This window comes from Schistocerca gregaria, chromosome 7 (genome assembly GCF_023897955.1).
Source record: "Schistocerca gregaria isolate iqSchGreg1 chromosome 7, iqSchGreg1.2, whole genome shotgun sequence".
In the NCBI taxonomy this organism is placed as follows: domain Eukaryota; kingdom Metazoa; phylum Arthropoda; class Insecta; order Orthoptera; family Acrididae; genus Schistocerca; species Schistocerca gregaria.
Genome location: NC_064926.1, coordinates 47,275,072 through 47,294,805, shown reverse-complemented (window position 1 = coordinate 47,294,805; position 19,734 = coordinate 47,275,072). Strand labels below are relative to the sequence as shown.

The window sequence follows — 19,734 nt, the reverse complement described above, 5'->3', positions numbered from 1 at the left end:
CCAACTTTAACTCCTAACTAAACTGTAGAATGAAAGACTTTTATTGGAACACTTTTATTCTTAAAATGATGAAAGATGAAGAATGATATTTAGTTTGTGTGTGTGTGTGTGTGTGTGTGTGTGTGTGTGTGTGTGTGTGTGTTTGCGTTAGAATAAATGATAAAGGAACTCATGGTGCATCTCATGTGCTACCCGCAATTGCTTCTCAGATGAGAAAGCTAACTATCGACAATGAGGGTAGATACTTGTTACAAAACACACTCATCCTTTGTTACGACTCTCCACTGCGGCACTTGGTTGACCTGCGCACTGCAACCCATTTAAAATCAAACAAGTTCAGGTGTGTGCACTGCACTCACTGTTTGTAAATCACTTGATTGCTGCGCACCTTACTTTGAACTAATAATAATAATGATGTTGTGTACAGCACTTTAGTAGCCCTTTATGTAGCTACTGCTGTGTTGTGCTTGCAATTCATTTATCTGCTTTGAAGCGTGTAATGAAGCAGTTTGTGGACCAGTGCAGGTACTGTCTACAACTCGGAGAAGACGTTTTCTTGAGATATTTAGTATTTGTTACGTATATGTCTCCCCTTTACCATCAGCGACGTATGGGACAAAGCACATATTTATGTAGTGGGTGGACTATGTAAGAAATCTGTAACCTCTTGTGCATTAATGCTGGTAATTGAGAAAAAGTAATTATTCATAACTTATATAATCAATGGTTGAGTCTTACAAAATTGTGATAATAATAATGATCTTTCGAAAAAATAGACAGAAACATAATCGAATCGTTTAGTTTTTACCCCTCAGAAAATTTCATTTTACCCCTCGGGGAGGGTTGCGAACCGTTAATACGTATAGTTGTTTTCCCTAGCTCCATTTTCGGGTGCAGCAGGAAAGAGAATGAGTAGCAGTGGTACAAGGTACGCTTTGCCATGTACCACGTTGTAGCTTGCGGAGTAGTAGCTGTAGCTATAAACTGGAGCACGCTGTTGTAGCTAGCAGAGTGAGTCAGTGTCAGTTCGCGGAGAGAAGGAAGCCGATGGCTTACCAGCCCCAATAGAATCGTGTCCAGCAAAGAACTACAGTATTCGGAAGGCTTTACTTTCCATTCCAAATAACCAGTTTTGTTATTCTTGGCTCCATTTCTTACGTGCTAGAAATTTTTCGGCATTTCATGAGTAATATGTTCTTAGAATGTCAGGAAAAGCGATACTTTTTAGTATTAGTTTAATGCTCGGAGCAAGAGTGAAATACATGAAGAAATATGAAAGAACGATCAGTAATATACAAAATTTACATCTCATGTGACTGGTGCAAACGGACAACAGTAGCTCCAGACAGCGCAAACACATTTGTGGATATTTTTTAGTATTAGTTTAATGCTCGGAGCAAGAGTGAAATACATGAAGAAATATGAAAGAACGATCAGTAATATACAAAATTTACATCTCATGTGACTGGTGCAAACAGACAACAGTAGCTCCAGACAGCGCAAACACATTTGTTGATATATTGTCTGACAGCAGGATGGCGAGTGTTTGCAGCATTCTCGGATCAAAGACACCCTAGCACGTCTGACGTGCTTGGTATCCAGATTCTTGCAAGCCCCAAAGCTTAGATAAGATCGCTTATACATGGAGTTTCATATGAGGTTTTTTTCTCTATGGCTTACAATATAATACGAAGGTGCGTCAACAACTCGCCAGCGCCAGAATACGGCATATCGTTTTATTTTTCACTCCTATACGTATAATGAAGATGGCTGCTAATGTCGTGTTGAAGGTAGCCGATGCACAGTACTCCGGTGTCTATGATTAATGTGGCTGCTAATGTCGCGTGGAAGGTAGCCGATACACAGTACTCCGGGGCCCATGATTAATGAACTGCAGTCTGACCAAGATAACAGGTGTGCTATGAGTGTGCACCCGACTAGAACAGAGCTGACGGACAGTCCGCAGAGGACGTCCATAGCGAAATTCGTCGCCTATGTCGCTAGAGCTGTATTTCATGGAAACGTGTGTTCATCTGGATACAGGAGTCCAACAAAGCACGAAAAAATCATAAGCAAGGAGCCCCCTGGCCGCTCTGGTTATCCAGTGATGGAACATTGTTTCTCCGCCTAGGGATATTTTGCTGCCCTGGCGCACATCTCTATTTTGGGCAGTAGCAATTTAAGAACCCAAATAAACTTGTTATATCCCGAAAGGACATTCGTCAGATGAGAACGTTGCCACAAGAATTCAAAAAAAAAATGGCTCTGAGAACTATGGGACTCAACTGCTGTGGTCATTAGTCCCCTAGAACTTAGAACTACTTAAACCTAACTAACCTAAGGACATCACACACATCCATGCCCGAGGCAGGATTCGAACCTGGGACCGTAGCAGTCGCACGGTTCCGGACTGCGCGCCTAGAACCGCGAGACCACCGCGGCCGGCCACAAGAATTCCATGCTGCACGTTTTCAACACTTTGTCCAGGGACGGAATAAGTGTTTCACTTTAAAGAGGAAGTGTGTTCAAATGGAAAATAAATTTCCGGCTGGTACACGCGGCTCTGATGTGTCTATACCAGTTGCGACTTATTCACTGACCGACTGAGGTGGCGCAGTGGCTAGCACACCGGACTCGCATTCGGGAGGACGACGGTTCAATACCGGGTCCGGCCATCCTGATTTAGGTTTCCCGTGATTTCCCTAAATCGCTCCAGACAAATGCCGGGATGGTTCCTTTGAAAGGGCACGGCCGACTTTCTTCCCCGTCCTTCCCTAATCTGATGAGACCGATGACCTCGCCGTGTGGTCTTGTCCCCCAAACAACCCTTATTTATTGACTCACCTTCGTAATCGAAAGTAATATTTATTTGGGTAGGTAAACGTAAGAAACCTAACTTCTTCATCGGATTTACGAACATAGTTTATTTAGTTATTTTTCGGAGAGCTAGAACAATGAGTTAAAGTATTTTAAATTAAGCATTACATTTTTATTCGCGTCGCTGATGTATGTAAATCAACCGTGTACCGATCAATTTAAATGAAATGTTTATCAGTTGTAGTTAAGGATGTAGAACCGTTTAAAGTGTGAGGGGTGGATGTAACATGCTGTACATATTTGGCAGTATTGAAATAGATATTCTTGTGGCGGAATTTTAAGTGAGACGTTTTACCGAATGCCAAATATTCTGAATGAGCAACTCAATGCGTCTTCCAAACGACCTGCACATGGGACGTGAAGTTGCAGGTGTCACGGAGCTACAAGCTTCGACATTGCGCTGAAGACATCTGGGGTTGCAGGTTCGGTGACGTAAACACGATTCTTTATACCTCCCCACAAAAAGAAGTCTACTGGTGGTAAATCGGGCGACCGTTTGGACCATTCCTCACGAACTTACAAAAATCTGTTGTTTAGTTCTAGTACACCATAATGAGCAGAATGGGCTGGGAGACTGTACTCCTGCATTCACATACGGACGGCGTGTTTGTAGAAAGTAGCTCTCCGATTTGATTGGATCTCGGACAGCTCCCACGTCAGTTACAGGTAGTCCTGCTGAAACTAGTGATGGTGTACTGCTCGCTTGATTTATAGTGAATTTTACACAGTTTGTTTACGTAAATCAGCTGCATGCTAGAAAAAATTAATGTTCTACATAAAAAATTGTAACTCGTTGGTGTAACTCTTTGGACAATAATGAAATAAATTATGTTTATTATTTCGCAGGAAGAGTAGCGTTTCTGACTTTTACCTATCAAAAGAAACACACCTTTCACTTACCGGCAGTAATTGTAAGTTACAGTGGAACACCTCTCAATCAAACCCCCTGCAGATCTCATCGATGCACTTTTGCTTTTCTTCATGTTTACTAGCATAGTGTGTGCTGTGTTTTGAAGAATACTCTCACCTTTTAAGCAACATGTAATGCGGCGTTGTTTTGGTAAACTACAGATACACACTGCTAGGGAAGCAACTTGAACACCGCTTCACAGCGGAGCCTGTGCCTTCTTGCCTACGCCAGGGTCGATATCTGACGGAAGGATACTATTACCAGGCTTGGGTGATGGGCCGGCCTGAACCTAATCCTCCTAAACGGATTGAGGAAGAGGACAGGGGATTGGCTCAGGTGCGAGTTGTTTACCGGAATGGCAGGTATTCACCTGCAACTGTTAGGAAAATCACTTACAGAATTTCTAGCACAAAACAGCACCACACAGCAAATACAATTATCAGGTAACTACCAATGGAAACGCTTGAATTTAGTTGTATAGGCTGATTGGTTGATAGGGCTAACTGTGAAACAATTTGGCGAATCTGCTGGAAACTGTCGGAAGCTGCCACTTCGCCGGTAGCGGTCACGCGGTTCCAGACTGAAGCGTCTAGAACCGCACGGACACACCGGCCGGCTTCTAGGCGCTACAGTCTGAAACCGCGCGACCGCTACGGTCGCAGGTTCGAATCCTGCCTCGGGTATGGATGTGTCTGATGTCCTCAGCTTAGGTTTACGTAGTTCTAAGTTCTAGGGGAGTGATGACCTCGGAAGTTAAGTCCCATAGTGCTCAGAGGCATTAGAACCATTTTGAACTGGGCGGCCTTGCAGGCATCCTTTGCTGCCCAAGTGCCCTCGGAAACCCACCTTACGCCTGGCCGTCCCAATCATCTAATCTTAATCCGTGTGACTTCTGCCTGTGGGGCTATCTGAAAGATGTCGTGTTCAGTGTTCCGATTGCAAACTTACCTGCACTGAAGACACGCACTGCGCAACACATTCTGAATGTGATCCAGGAAACACTTCGATCAGTTGTGGAACATGCTGTTTCCAGATTTCAACGGAGGACAGTATACTGAACATGTTTTGCGGCAGTCACACAGAAATTAATAATCAGATTTGATTTTGATTCATGCTTTCTATGCTGCTTTTGGCCTCAGAACAATTAAAAACTGATGTGACTGATGCTTTTCATGCGGCTTTTGGGCTCAGGACAACTAAAAAACGATGTGAATGATGTTTTTTTGTTGCTTTTGGCCTCAGGACAGTTAAAAACCGAATTTTCCCATCCGTTGTGATATGACGTTGCCGTGGTGGATGGGTTTACGTAAGTAACAGTATCGCACCTATACACCCACGCACACTGAGTAGAACAGTTTGTTTAACGTCAAACCTACACGTTAGGCACTGTTGTATGATTCATTTGTTATGTCGACCACTTTTAAATTATGATGCTTACACCACCATCTATTGCTACATTTTGTAACTATTTATTTTTCTTCTGCCGTACGCCTTTCCCCTTCTCAGATAGTATTCTGTTGCAGTTTGACGTCATTCTGATCAGTGGTGTTACTTCTACAGCGGTTTGAAAGTATAACTTTAATTCGAATCACCCTGTATATTGTGACAACTGACAGAACAAGCAACATTTCACTTGATATCAGGATTTATCAGTCCCTTCGATTTGTTGGTATTCCACAAACCGCTGTACGTGGCGAACACAAAACAAACCTCTGACTTAAATGACGCTATTGTGTCCCAATAAAATTCCCACCACCGCACGGTGCTCAGAAATACTTTCCGCAGCATAAGTGAATACTTGGCATGTTTACTGGATGTCTTAGTAGCTGGAAGTGTTAAATGCACCGTCAGTACCCCTTCTTGAGAACACCATAGTAATAGGAAACTATAGATTTTGGGACAAACAGCATGGCAATTGATAGCTCAGAAACACATAAAAAAGACCTCCCCCCTCATTCGATTTAGAGACGTGCCGTGTGTCTTGTTTCGATCACAGTAAGCTCCCAAGCAATTATGTTATGACTGTTCACACTGGACTGAAAGTTCAAGTACCGCACATCACCGTATTCAAACTGTAAATGTTCGTAAATTACAAATACTGGGTGGGAAGTTGGGGTGCAACTCTTAAACACATCTTACAAGGAGAGGCCACAACTTGGAGACCCATCCATTTTGACGAACTTCAGCATGTTGTAAGAGGTTTGCACATAAGACGATGGCTGGGTCATACGTTCTGCACAGAGAGGGATGCATAACTGTATCTGGATGGGGTAGTCTTGTCTAGTCCTTGAAGTGTAGAAGAAGACGTAGTAGTGCTAGTAGTAGCAGTAGAAGAAGAAGAAGAAGAAGAAGAAGAAGAAGAAGAACAATGTTCTACATGCGCCCCAAAATGCACACTATACAGTAGACGTGGCAGAACCACGATGTTGCCTGGAGCATCGCCCTACCATCCGCCTCCTTGCGTGTGCACCACTATAGCCTAGAGCCAATTAGCAGTAGCTTCTGTGAAAAGGATGAGGTCAATACGCTCCCGTTTTTTATTAAAACAAGTCGAGGTAAATAACATAACGTAGAATTTGTTCGGTGTTGGCATTAGAACAACAGAAACTCAGAAAATTTTATTTGTATCTGCGTTACAAGGTAATAGTTACCCAGAAATCGAAGAAATTGTGATTTCGATCCGTTGCAGATGTACTTAAGGTGGCGATATCTGACTCACCGAGGCGATGGCCAAGAGTTTTAAGGTAAGTGTTGGGATCACACTCCACATGCTCACATTCTGATGAAGAGGTGCATGAGTTATGAAAGATGATAAAAGACAACAAAACGAATTAGAGGATTATAGTGGCAACAAAACGAATTAGAGGATTATAGTGGTGTACTTTAACAAAAAAGAAGGGCAAACAGAAAGGAATGAAGTTTCAGTAGGAAACTTCTGAAACTAGAAGTTGCAGAGGTTCTCTCTAGGGAGGAAGAATATTTGTTTGCCCTCAAGACACTCTTTTAAAAGAAAGCAAATAGAAAGCAAATGTAACTAAAATTGGAATTGAAAATATTTTATTAAACGATATGGAAATTGTAATGGCTAGGATAGTCTTAAAATACTTCATAAATGTAGTCGTAGGACCCTATGCGACACAAGTTAAATATAGATATAACTTAGAAAGAAACAGACTCTTCAGGTACGAATTGGAAAGTGTAGGTAATGAGGTAGGGAGGTATAACAGATTAAATTAAGCAGCAGAGCAAGGATTTTTGTACAAATGGCTCTGAGCACTATGCGACTTAACATCTACGCTCATCAGTCCCATAGAACTTACAACTACTTAAACCTAACTTACCTAAGGACAGCACACAACACCCAGTCATCACGAGGCAGAGAATATCTCTGACCCCGCCGGGAATACAACCGGATTTTTGTAAGTGATGATACTTGGGCGTAGACAGATGTGTTTGACTACATTCTGCTACCTTTGTTTCACTTCTGTTAATCAGGTGATGGAGATAGAGCAGGACACGAATTTCTAAAAATAGTCAATGAGTTTTATTATTGGGGCAACAAAATAACAGAAAACGCTCATAGTAGAAAGGATATAAAAATGCAGATTAGGAATAGCGACAAAAGTTTTCTTGAATAAGTGAAATTTGATGACACAAAAGAAGAATTGTGAACATCGGATATAAACTTAAATGTTAGGAAATCTTTTGTGAAGGTATTTTTATTGAGGGTAGCCTTGCACAGAAGTGAAATGTGGAGCATAAACAGTTCAGGAAAGAAGCAGACAGAAGCTTTTGGAATATAGTGCCACTGCTGAATACTGGTTTGGTACATCGAGCAACTAATAAGGAGATACTAAATTGAAATGGGGAAAAAGAAATTTACGCTACAGCTTCACCAAAAGATGGATTAAGATATATAGGCTGTAACAGATAAAAACGCAATTATTTCTGCTGGGGACGGAGGGAAGAGTACTGAAAAAAAATTCCACCAATACTTACGTCATTTACAGACTACTAATAGCCGGCCTGTGTGGCCGAGTGGTTCTAGGCGCTTCAGTCTGGAACCGCGTGACCGCTACGGTCGCAGGTTCGAATCTTGCCTCGGGCATGGATGTGTGTGATGTCCTTAGGTTAGTTAGGTTTAAGTAGTTCTAAGTTCTAGGGGACTGATGACCTCAGATGTTAAGTCCCATTGTCCTCAGAGCCATATGAGCCATTTTGAGACTAATAATTACAGCCATTACAAGCTGTATGTTGTCAGGTTGGTTAGTAGCCCGAAGTACATGTGTCAAGAGCGAGCCCTTAATGCTGCTTTTCCCCAGTACAGAATGTCAGGTGTTGAAGCGTGGGAACATGTCCAAAAAAGGTTAGTATCTACTGACAGGCGTACTCAACTTAGTGGTGCAGTATATTTGTGCAGAAAACATCAGGTCGCAAAGTCTGTGATGTGTCTGTGGCGAGACGGTTTGGTGCACAGGAAAAACGACCACATTAATGTATCACTTATATAAATATTTGCACTTTACCTGTTACACCCTGTATAGGACACATCCTGAGCCACCAAGAAATCGTGTGGTGGTAATTATAGAGGGAGCCTTGCATACAGTAAGCAGGTTCTAATGGGTGTATGCTGCAGTCGTTATGCAGAGACAAAGAGGTCTGGAGTGTAGTGTGGAAGGCTGAATCAAACCAATCTTCGGATTGAAGACCACAACAGCAAGAGAAATACGAAAACTTTTTAACAAATGTTATGTAAATTGAAGGTGAATGTGTCCGGGGCGGGGGGTACGAAAGGAAAGGACAGGGAATAACTGATGGTAACAGCTGCATCAAAGTTTTATGTGAAATTGTCAGTGAAGAGAGAAAATAAAATGTGTGCCAGGCTGGAACTCGAGCCTAGGATCTCCTGGTTACTATTTGGTTGCGTTAGCCATAGCATCACGTGGACACATTATTAATCGCAAATGCGTAGACTAACTCGGGACGCTTTCGAACTCATTCACATTCCTACCTAGCCCCATCTGTTCGTAGTCCCTGTGCATGTCCTTCATGCTCACGAATTTCAGTTTCCCGCTGGAGGTCGAATGTAAATGTGTATCCGCACTGAAGGCTATAGATTTATTGCCCATCGAGGTGAATCAAGTATACGAATGTGTGGCGTCTGTTCTTTCGACATGTCCGAAAGAACAAACACTAAGCGGAATCCGCAGCTGTGACAAATATTACGTAACTTGAACGTGGGAGGGACGGAAAGGGAAGGGAAGGGAAGGGAAGGGGAGGGAAGGGAAGGAATTGACTATATCACCTGCATTGGAACTTTATGTGGAATCGCTGGTGACGAGTGAAAATGTGTGCCAGACTGGGATTCGAACCTGGAATTCGCTACTCACTAAGAAGTTGAGTTGACAGCTGCACCATCCGGACACAGTGTTTACCGCAAATACACTACCTCTACACGCCTCGAAGCTGATGCATTCACATAATTGATTCGCCTCAATGCGCAGTGAATCTATAACCTTTAGTTCGAATGCACAATTTCATTCAACATCCGGCGAGAATCTAAAACTTGTGAGCGTGGACTACATGGGCTGGGAGTGCGGATTGGTGGCGCTTGGTGGGAATGTGGGTCAGCGAGGGAGCGCGCTGAGGTAGCCCGTGCATCTGCGATAAACACTGTGTTGGGTGGCGCAGCGTTAGTAAGCTGGAGATCCCCGGTTCGAATCCTGGTCCGGCACACATTTTCACTCGTTGCCGCCGATTCTGCATAAAGTTCCATTGCAGCTGGTATCATCAATTCCTTCCCTTTCCTTTCCTCTTCCCTCCCACCACCCCCACCCCTTCTCCGACCTTCAATTTATGTAATATATATCACAGCTACGGACATATCCGAAAGAACAGAAACACGCATTCTTACCATCTATCGAGATAATGAAGATCTTGCAGGCAAGAAAAAGAAAAGGAAATACTGTGTCACTAAGGGAAAGACTTTTTAACTATAACTCACTTGTATTACCGCCCAGTCGTGCATCCTACGTGGCAGGATAAAAATCCGTTCTAATTGGTCTGTTGTGAAATGCCTGTTGCGTACAATGAAACTGCACGGTAGGGGCGCAGTCAATGCAGACGTCCTCCTCAAATCCACTAAGTTTAGAGGACAGAAAGAGCAGCTACCAGAGACAAAAGGGTGAGGCTCTCGAAGAATTAAAAAAAATAGTGTCGTTATCTTCCACTGGTGTAAGGGGAAAAGTTGAAGTGAATACAGCCTGTGTCTTGAAACTGTACTGAATGGAGAGTGGATCTGAAATGGGAGGACAGGCGTTGTGCCAGGAGGGAGATACCTTTATGATTAGCAGAACGCGGTAACAAGGCGGCATTAGCGAGGTCGTTGCGGTTATAACACGTTCGCGCGCGTCCAATTTCCTCTCTGGGAGACGTTAAAAGAAGTGTAGTCTGCTAGGATATTCTTGGGTCGCCGCTGATACCATCTGCCGCAGAAAGCTGGCGTTGGACGAGGACCGTTCTGCAGAGAAATGGAAACTGTCAGTCATCATCTCGTCTCTCCAAGCCTCATAGTATTCGATTGTGAGACTGTTTTTGTTTGTTCGTTCTTTTCTTCCTCCACAACACCAGTCTAAAAGAAAGTGCGAAACTGCTTTATATTTTTCTCACATTTATTTGATTCCTATCTCAGACATAGCGATTTAGGCAACAACAAGTGGTCACATATACATCGCACAAAATGTTGTTAAAAATGGTTCAAATGGCTCTGACACTATGGGACTTATCATCTGAGGTCATCAGTCCCCTAGAACTTAGAATTACTTAAACCTAACTAACCTAAGGACATCACACACATCCATGCCCGAGGCAGGAGGCGAGCGTGCGATCGTAGCAGTCGCGCGGTTCCGGAATGAAGCGCCTAGAACCGCTCGGCCACCGTGGCCGCCAAAATATTGTTAAAACTTCAAGAAAGGCTGCTCATTTGTACCACATAAACGTTTGCGACCTGAGGTGATCGCCCATACGAATCAAAATTCATATATGTGGAAAAGTGCAGCAGCAACAATAATTGAGAAATTTAATAACAATCTGTCTTCTTGTAGACCCGGCAGCAGGTTATCACAACACCCTCTGTGAAGTGCGTGGCAGAGGGTATCTCTCACTATGCCGGATATTTGCCTTCCCTCCCGTTCCGTTCGCTCACGGAACGCAGGGAGAGAGACATCTTAAATGTCTCTGTGTACGCTGTGATTAGTCTAATATTGCCTTCGCTGTTCCAGTGAAAGCCCTCTGTGCTAGGTTGTAAAATTTATCCCAGCTTTCCTACGGTACACTGGTGTCAAGGGATAGTTGGCGACTTCTGCGACGCCCTCCGGCGAGGAAAGGAAACGGTATACCTTTAAGTACTGGGCCTTTAAAGCGTTGCAAATTGCAATGCATACATCCACACCAAATTTTGAAATGGTGGGCTGTGCGATTCTGTGACTAAACTCCAGATGTCCGCGTATTTATCTAAATTTTCTTAATTTCTGTTCAGAACTTTGTGGTTATAAAATCCGCGACCTCTAAAATCCGCGACCTCTACCGTTCGAACAGACGACGCTGCCTAAAAGCCACGGAGGCCGTCAGCACGTGTATTCGCTCTTCCACGTGATCACTCTGGCAAGACGTGACGTATTTTGTGCTCAGACCGTTCGTTCACACGTGAGGGCTGACAGTGTTGTATGCCAAGGCGTGCCGCAGAATCACTTCAGCGAGATGGGGCACAGCACCGTAGCACTACTGTATATACACAATGACTCACTGACAGACTCCTTATATGTCTCATGTGCGTGTGTACCTCTGTGCGTCAAGAGTTCGAGGATATCTGGGTGATAGCAGCTGTCGTCTATAGCCGCTGCACAAGTCACTGCAGACTCATTGGCAGGATAATTATACCATAAATTAACTTTTTTCCAGTTAAGATAAAGGTTGCAAGGTGGGAAAAAAGATATATTACATGCCTCTGTGCGACATGTTACTTTTCTAGCGTTAGCTTCATAAGACCTACGGAGACTTCATGTCTGGACGATATTACCTATTTTAAAAACCAGTACTTGAAAATTCCTGGATAGTATTTTGTGATATAAATAGAGTCTTCTTTGGAGCGACTGTCAGATGATATTTTTCGCACCTTCTGTGACGCTCTCATGAGTACCATATAATGCTATGACAGTTATTAGTGCTTTTCTGTGTGAAGTAGCAGTTCTGCTTGGCAGTTGCACAAGTCGATTCCACAAACGATATCACTTTCCAAAACTTGTGCTTTTCAGCTCGTACAGACAATTCATAATTTGTTTCTTTCGTTGGTAAACTTCAGTTTCACTGTATCCCATTCCTCGGCCTAAAATGAAGAAAGCTGAGAATTTAATTGCTGGCAATAGGAGAGCAGTATGAGCGAAATTTGTTTTTCAGTCTCCGATCGGCGGCGAAATTAAAAAACACAGTGAAAATCCGATGAAATTTTGTGCAGATGTGTTACAGTGTCTCTAGTATGCCTGTGGATCGCATCACATCGCACTTTTCAATTCTCAGCGCACAGTGAACACATAAATATGCTTAGAAAAATAATGTCTACAGCCAAGTTTGAGGGGGGTGCTGAGCGGTTCCGCCTGATTTCATGGAGCCCACATAACATAACTGGCGTGTGTTTCCCTCTTCACAACAATGCTTGGTCGGACACTGCAGGTGCAGAAACGGTGCTCCTGCAACGTTTTCGATGAGAAGATGTTCGGTCACCTACCATACAGCCCAGACTTGGCTCCCTCTCATTTTCATCTCTTCACTCACATGAACTGTTACGTATGACATCAGCATCCTTGCACGCGCAACGAGCTGCAGGCCAATGTAGGGAACTGGAGGAAAGTATACTAAGCTGCCTCGTATGACGAGGGTACTGGAAAATTAGAACCGCGCCATGACAGATGTCTAAATCGTAGCGGGCGGATACGTGCGAGAAGTAGCTGGAAGGTGAAGCTAAATGTTGAAAATATAAAAGTTTTGATTTTCACCATGGTTTCCATTTCGCGACCGACGCCAGGCTGAAAACAAAAATAGCCCTTGTACTGGGCCAGGATACAAAGTACCCAACATGTTGAGAGTCGTTTATCAGTGCGCAACTTTCAACGCTATTCTTTCTTCTGTGTGTTCTGAATCCCTACCATGCTGCAAAGATGTTTCCTTACCAAGCATTCGACTACGAGCTTAGGTGGGGCATCTGATATGAAAAATTTTGGTGAGCTGCAGGGCTAAGCAAGGAGAAGTGAGCCCGACTGTGTGTTCCTCTAGTCTACGCTGGGTGCCGGGTTCTGCGACCCTGCCATGAACGCGTAATATCTGAATTGTCTTGAAGTTTCTGTGTGTTGATTATTCTCGGGTCATTAGTTATTCTCGGGCTACGTTTTACAAATATGTGGTGTGATTCTGGCTTGCATCATCTTGCTTGGCCCAATGGTTCAAATGGCTCTGAGCACTATGGGACTTAACATCTATGGTCATCAGTCTCCTAGAACTTAGAACTACTTAAACCTAACTAACCTAAGGACATGACACAACACCCAGCCATCACGAGGCAGAGAAAATCCCTGACCCCGCCGGGAATCGAACCCGGGAACCCGGGCGTGGGAAGCGAGAACGCTACCGCACGACCACGAGATGCGGGCTGCTTGGCCTAATATTAGCAGCATTTCCAGATCATTGATTTGTATTTATCTTTGTTCAGACATAACGTTAGCTATGCAGTGAGATGGTTAGTTTTCGACGCACATGGTAAAGAATCGGGTTTGCGTTACTCCATCCGAATAATAACTTGTTGAATTCATCACACTCTCGTTTAGCGAAATGTTTCCAACATTTTCCAATACATATAGAATACTTGTTGTTGAATTATTTCTTTTGAGGTGGTCCATTATGCCACATGTCTCAGGCACAGGCGACTGTAAACATCCTTGAGCAGGGATTATCTTTTATGTAAAATAATTTTCAAAAAAATCGCTCTGAGCACTATGGGACTTAACATCTGAGGTCATCAGTTCCCTAGAACTTAGAACTACTTAAACCTAACTAACCTGAGGACATCACATAAATCCATGCCCGAGGCAGGATTTGAACCTGCGACCGTTGTGGTCGAGCGGTTTCAGACTGAAGCGCCTAGAACCGCTCGGCCATACTGGCCGGCAATAATTTTCATTTGAATCGTTTATGAGATTTACTCGTATTCCCATGTCACTCATAGATCAATATGTAAGTATTTTATTACTTTCGTGGTATTTTGTGCATGTTTCAAATTGTCTCCAACTGTAGCATGTACCTTAACACGTTTTCTGCCATCAGCCGGAATACTACTCAAAGTGAACCACTACTACAATCGGTATTTACATTTTAAGAACTCCAATCAACAGAACGTTTTCGCACATCTTTTCGTGCTTTACAGTTAACAGACCATGTGCAGATGCCGAGGAAGCTGACAGTATATCATATTAAGGGTAACACGACCGCTGAGGATCTTTAGGTGGGAGGCTTCCTGGTGCAAAGCGTTAGCTTAACAGACGGTGCCACGTAAGCTTGTAGCAAATAACTGGCACACGACGTGGTTCATCTACAAGTTCATGAATTGGACTGCAAAATTATTACGATCATTCGAAATCATTCAAATATTTATTTGTGCCCGCTGTTTTAATTACCCTTCAGGGTGCTCATTTCTTTTTTGAACTACAGTCAGACTGCGTCAGAAATGTCTCTTGCAAGTAAACTTTTTGTAGAAGAGGACACTTATTCTGGGCACGCTTCTGGGGACATACCTCCATGTACTCAGAATACGAGCAGAAGGGTTGTCCTCTTACAAGACAAACACCCAAAATTTGAGAAGTCATTTGAAACTTGCTGGCATTGGAGAGTGGACTGATGCATGACATTTGTTTAACAAACGGATGAACTTATACGACCGATCAGTTTTACATGCTGATCACCCTTTTCTCTCAAGTCGACGTGCTACATTTCTCTGCATGTAAATCAAGCAAGTAATATTTGTATCAGGTTCATATTTCCTCAAGATAGTATCACATCGTTGACTGCTTTCGTTTCAGCAAAGATTAAGTCACAACTTATATTATTAGCAAAAATTGAGAGGTTGCATCCAATCTTACACCGCAAATCATTTACGAACGATAGCACTCATGTTACATTCTGACGTATTAAGTGAAGGTTGGCGATAGAATCTTCTGAGCTGTTGCATTATTTTCGTTCTTCTCATTCAAATTTTGAGGAGGATTATGCCACGGCCTCGCAACTAAGCAGATTTTGGTGTCAATGACAACGGTAACTGCTCACTTAGGAAAAAAAGTTCTAATTGCACAAAAGAAAGGAATAGAATTGTTTATGGCCCACGCACACACACACACACACACACACACACACACACACACACACACACACACACACACACACACACACACATATATATATATATATATATATATATATATATATATATAATGCATCTCTTTACGCAACTGCGAATATCAACCACAGCCTCGCAGTACATTTATTCACTTATGAATTTTCTTATCAACAGCTCATCTGGTATTGTCAGCAACAGAGATATGCACAAGAACAATACTAGAAAGAAGAATGATCTGCAGTACCCTCTAATAAATCTAACTTTGGCACAGAAAGTGGTGAAATAAATAGCTTTAAAACTCTTTTACAATATACCTAAGGAAAGAAAACGTGTGACAAATACCAGAATTGTTTTCGAATGTAGATTAAAGTTATTCCTCAAGAAGAACTCGTATACTACAGAGGAACTCTTGAACAGAAATAATTATTCGTTTATACAGAAGGACAGCAAACGGCCAGGATGTAGCTTCGAAACATTTTATCTATGTACATATTAATCCACATTTTAGTCATGTTGGACGATACGATGTACAACAAGGGATTTCCCAAGATTTTGTTTGCCCTTTTATTTGTGCCAACATTGCTTTCATTCTCTCAGAATTAGCTTGTTTCCATTCGTCAGACAAGTTATTCCGCTTTTCCTGGGATTTTCTGGCAGTCCAGTCATGAAGTTTCTACCTAAAAAAATTTCTGCCTGGTAATCAAGTTCTTTGGTTAATATTTCCTTCAGATCTTCTTGAACTGCACCCATCCATTTTACTGTTTCGATTTTTGTGTTACTGTGTGTTTCATAAACTTCCACAACTTGTCTAGATAACCAGGATTTATCTATTATAATATGCACATAGAATTTCAGACTATATTTTTTTCGTATCCGACAAAATTTTGGTATACTTTTCAGTTTCCTTATTTGTTCTTAGTCTGTATGTTCCTACTTCAATAAAATTTACAGGTAAAATCTTCCTGATTACTTTTAATTTTCTCCTTTCTATTCCTTTTGTGCCCCTCTTTCTGTTTAAAATGTGTGTCTCAGCCCCATAAAGCCATCCTTGTGTGATCATATGTTTCAGCGTCTCACTTTGATACATTTAGATATGTATTTTTTATTAATGATGTCTTTTATAGCCCTGGAGAGTGGTTGTATTTAGTGCCAAAGAATTTCGTAACTAATATTTTGCAGGCCAGTTTTCTGATAGGTTTCAAGTACATATTTAAATTGCGAAATCCTCATGATTTTTCTCATATTTAGTTTTTAGAATTTTGGGTGGCATATTGTCAGGCAGTTGTTTCTGAACATGGGATCCAATCCTCGATTTGTTCCTTAAGAGACCCTCTACCGACCTCGGAGTTTGTGTCAGGATTTCTGGGACATTCTCATATATATATATATTATATGTTGCGACATACTTCGAGGTCGGTAGAGGATGTAGGATGTCTTGAGGAACAAATCAAGGACAGGATCCCATGTCCAGAAACGTCATCCTACGATGCTATAGAGCTACCAATGTGTAGACGCTGGCGCCTGCTGTTAGGCCGCCCCTTCGGCAGGAAACGTGACTTTGTATGCTGATGGACTGTAGTCACACCTACGTCTAGCAACATTGTTTATTACTCAGTGTTCTCGAGTGACTGCCACCATCGCCAGTGGAGAAGATGGAGTTAGCTACTACATAGACAGGTCTTGTCTCCTATGAATGTGATGCTCTGTCGCCTTGGTGGATGTTGGTTTCAGACATTCGTTTCCAACTGCAGTTTATTTTTCTCCTGTATACCGAAAACATTGGAGAGTTTAGAGGGCCCCAGGAGAAACGTAAACAGCATCAGCTAGCTGCATCTCCTCCACTGGCGATCGTGGCAATCAGTCACAATCGCAGAATAACAAACGACATTGCGAGACGTTGCGCCTACGGTCCGCAGCGTACAGTCACCTTTGCTGCAGAAAGGGTGGCCTAGCGGCAGGCGCCGGGGCAGACGCATGTAACTTCGACGCTCTGTCATGTTGTTGGACGAAATTTTCAAACATGAGTTCCTATCGGCGATTCACCGATTTATGCCTAAGGACACAAGACACCCTCTACAAGCTCTCGAAGTTTGGCACCAAATTTCTGGGACACCTTATCTTCACCGTAAGATTTATTATGAATAACGTAACTAAGTAAACTGTTTTCGCGGCCATTAGGAAGCACTTTATGCCGAGTGTCGTCGGGTAGGCCACGGGGTGTGTGTGCGAGTCGTACCTGACTCACCAGCTCATTCCTCCTCGGAGCGCTTCCCCCACATGGCGGGCAGTCTGTTCCAGTTGGAGGGGCCGGCGCGTTTCCCCCACAGGCCCTTCAGGTTGGTCCAGCCGGGTTCCCGCTTCCCCCAGGAACCTGCAACACCATACCATACCGCTCACTTGCTGCTGGCTGATACCAGGTGCGAGCGGCACCTAGGTTTCTCAGCAGAAGATGAGCGAACAGTCACCGATATTGGAAGTACTTCATATTGACAAAGCTGAACCTGCTAGTTCACGCAAAAACACTGCAGTTAATGAACAGAGCCAGGATACACAGCAGCTTAATCCAGAACCATAATAATGTTTTTCTGTGTGTGTCTGCACACACACACACACACACACACACACACACACACACACACACACACACACACACACACACACAACCATAAGCGTCCGCAGAAATTTATTCAGGGTGGGGTGGTGAGTTGGTCAGTTTTAAGACGTGGCACAAGAACTAAATTTTATAATTGACGTAAGAAACTTATTATATATATCCCAGACAACTTAACACTGTCCACTGACTTCTGGAAGTGAATGAAAATCCTATAATGAATAATGACTCTGTACTTTAGATTCTATGGACGGTCGTCGTGGTGGTGAACTGGGGGAAGGGCGGCAGGGAAATTGAGACGCTCGCAACAGTCCTAGCGGTGGCCTAAACTATGGCCACGATCGACATCGGAAGTGCAGTGCGGATAATCAGGCAGCCAGTGAAATTGCCGAAACTGATCGAACGAACGTCCCTTTGACTATGGACTCAAACACGCCACAGATTGCTACAATGGAATAGTTTGCTTTTGCATATGACGTCGTACTGGTTAGCTATCTAGAATTGTTGTTCTGATCTAGTGAAATTGACTCGCCGTAGAAAGGTTACGAATTATTTAATTTGTTGTACTGTGGCTGTGTTGAAGTCTAATAAGTCTAGTGTACACAGGGTGCCGTGCCGGATGCTTCACCGTGATTGCACCAGGTTGTCGTCAGAATTCAGTATAACAGTAATTTCCAGATTTTACCTCAAATGTTACAAAAGAAAACTAGGTCTCTTAAGTCATGACACTGGCACAACTCATGAAATCGGATTGTTCTAAGCTCTAAGGAACGAAAGTAGTCATGACACAATGAGTATGTATTAATATACCCGTGGTGATTCTCAGTAATCATTAATATTATTATTAGCTGTGGAACTCAACACTATCAAGATTAAAATTAAATCGTTTTTCAGCATTCTGTCCCAGTTTGCAACCGTACCTCGTTTACCGTTTCTTATGTTATACATTTCTGAAGAACGGAAATTGTTGCCGGCCTCGGTGGTCTAGCGGTTCAGGCGCTCAGTCCGGAACCGCGCGACTGATAGGTCGCAGGTTCGAATCCTGCCTCGGGCATGGATGTGTATGATGTCCTTAGGTTAGCTAGGTTTAAGTAGTTCTAAGTTCTAGGGGACTGATGACCACAGATGTTAAGTCCCATAGTCCTCAGCCATTTGAACCATTTTTTGAACAGAAATTGTTAACGTCAAGCATAGCTTTAAGAGTCAGGAGTCAGGAAGTCGTTTCTGAAAGTATTTGTATGCAGGGTAGCCATGTATGGAAGTGAAACATGGACGGTTCAAATGGCTCTGAGCACTATGCGACTTAACTTCTGAGGTCATCAGTCCCCTAGAAAGTAGAACTACTTAAAAATAAGTAACCCAAGGACATCACACACATCCATTTCCGAGGCAGGATTCGAATCTGCGACCGTAGCGGTCTCGCGGTTCCAGACTGAAGCGCCTAGAACCGCTCGGCCACACCGGCCGGCGAAACATGGGCGATAAATAATTTGGACAAGAAGAGAATAGAAACTTTAGATAGGTAGATCACATAACTGACGAGGCGGTATTGAACAGAATTGGGGAGAAGAAAAATTTGTGGCACAACTTGGCATCAAGGGATCACCAATTTAGTATTGAAGGGCTGCGTGGAGGGTAAAAATCGCAAAGGGAGACCAAGAGATGAATTCACTAAGCAGATTCACAAGGTTGCAGTAGGTACTGGGAGATGAAGGTTGCACATGATAGAGTAGCATGGCGAGCTGCATCAAATTAGTCTCTGGACTGAAAACCACAACAACAACATGGTATAGATGTACAAAACTTGCGACGAATGCATAATATGGTATGGATCCCATATTAATTATAAACTTAACGATATCGAAATCACACTATAATTTTAAATGATATACCACAGAA

The 19,734-nt window shown here is 43.0% G+C and overlaps 1 protein-coding gene across 4 annotated transcripts in view; it reads right to left on the bottom strand.

Annotated features, from left to right (window-relative positions):
• The window catches only part of LOC126282023 (prothoracicostatic peptides), a 558,509-nt gene that overhangs the window by 52,680 nt on the left and 486,095 nt on the right, over positions 1-19,734 (bottom strand). For 2 of the 4 annotated variants that reach the window (XM_049981416.1, XM_049981418.1), the window contains exon 4: positions 17,461-17,595. In XM_049981416.1, coding sequence (XP_049837373.1) covers positions 17,474-17,595 — 122 coding nt within the window. In that variant the 3' untranslated portion in view covers positions 17,461-17,473. The remainder of the gene's footprint in view (positions 1-17,460; positions 17,596-19,734) is intronic. The other 2 variants (XM_049981417.1, XM_049981419.1) reach the window with 1 other exon arrangement.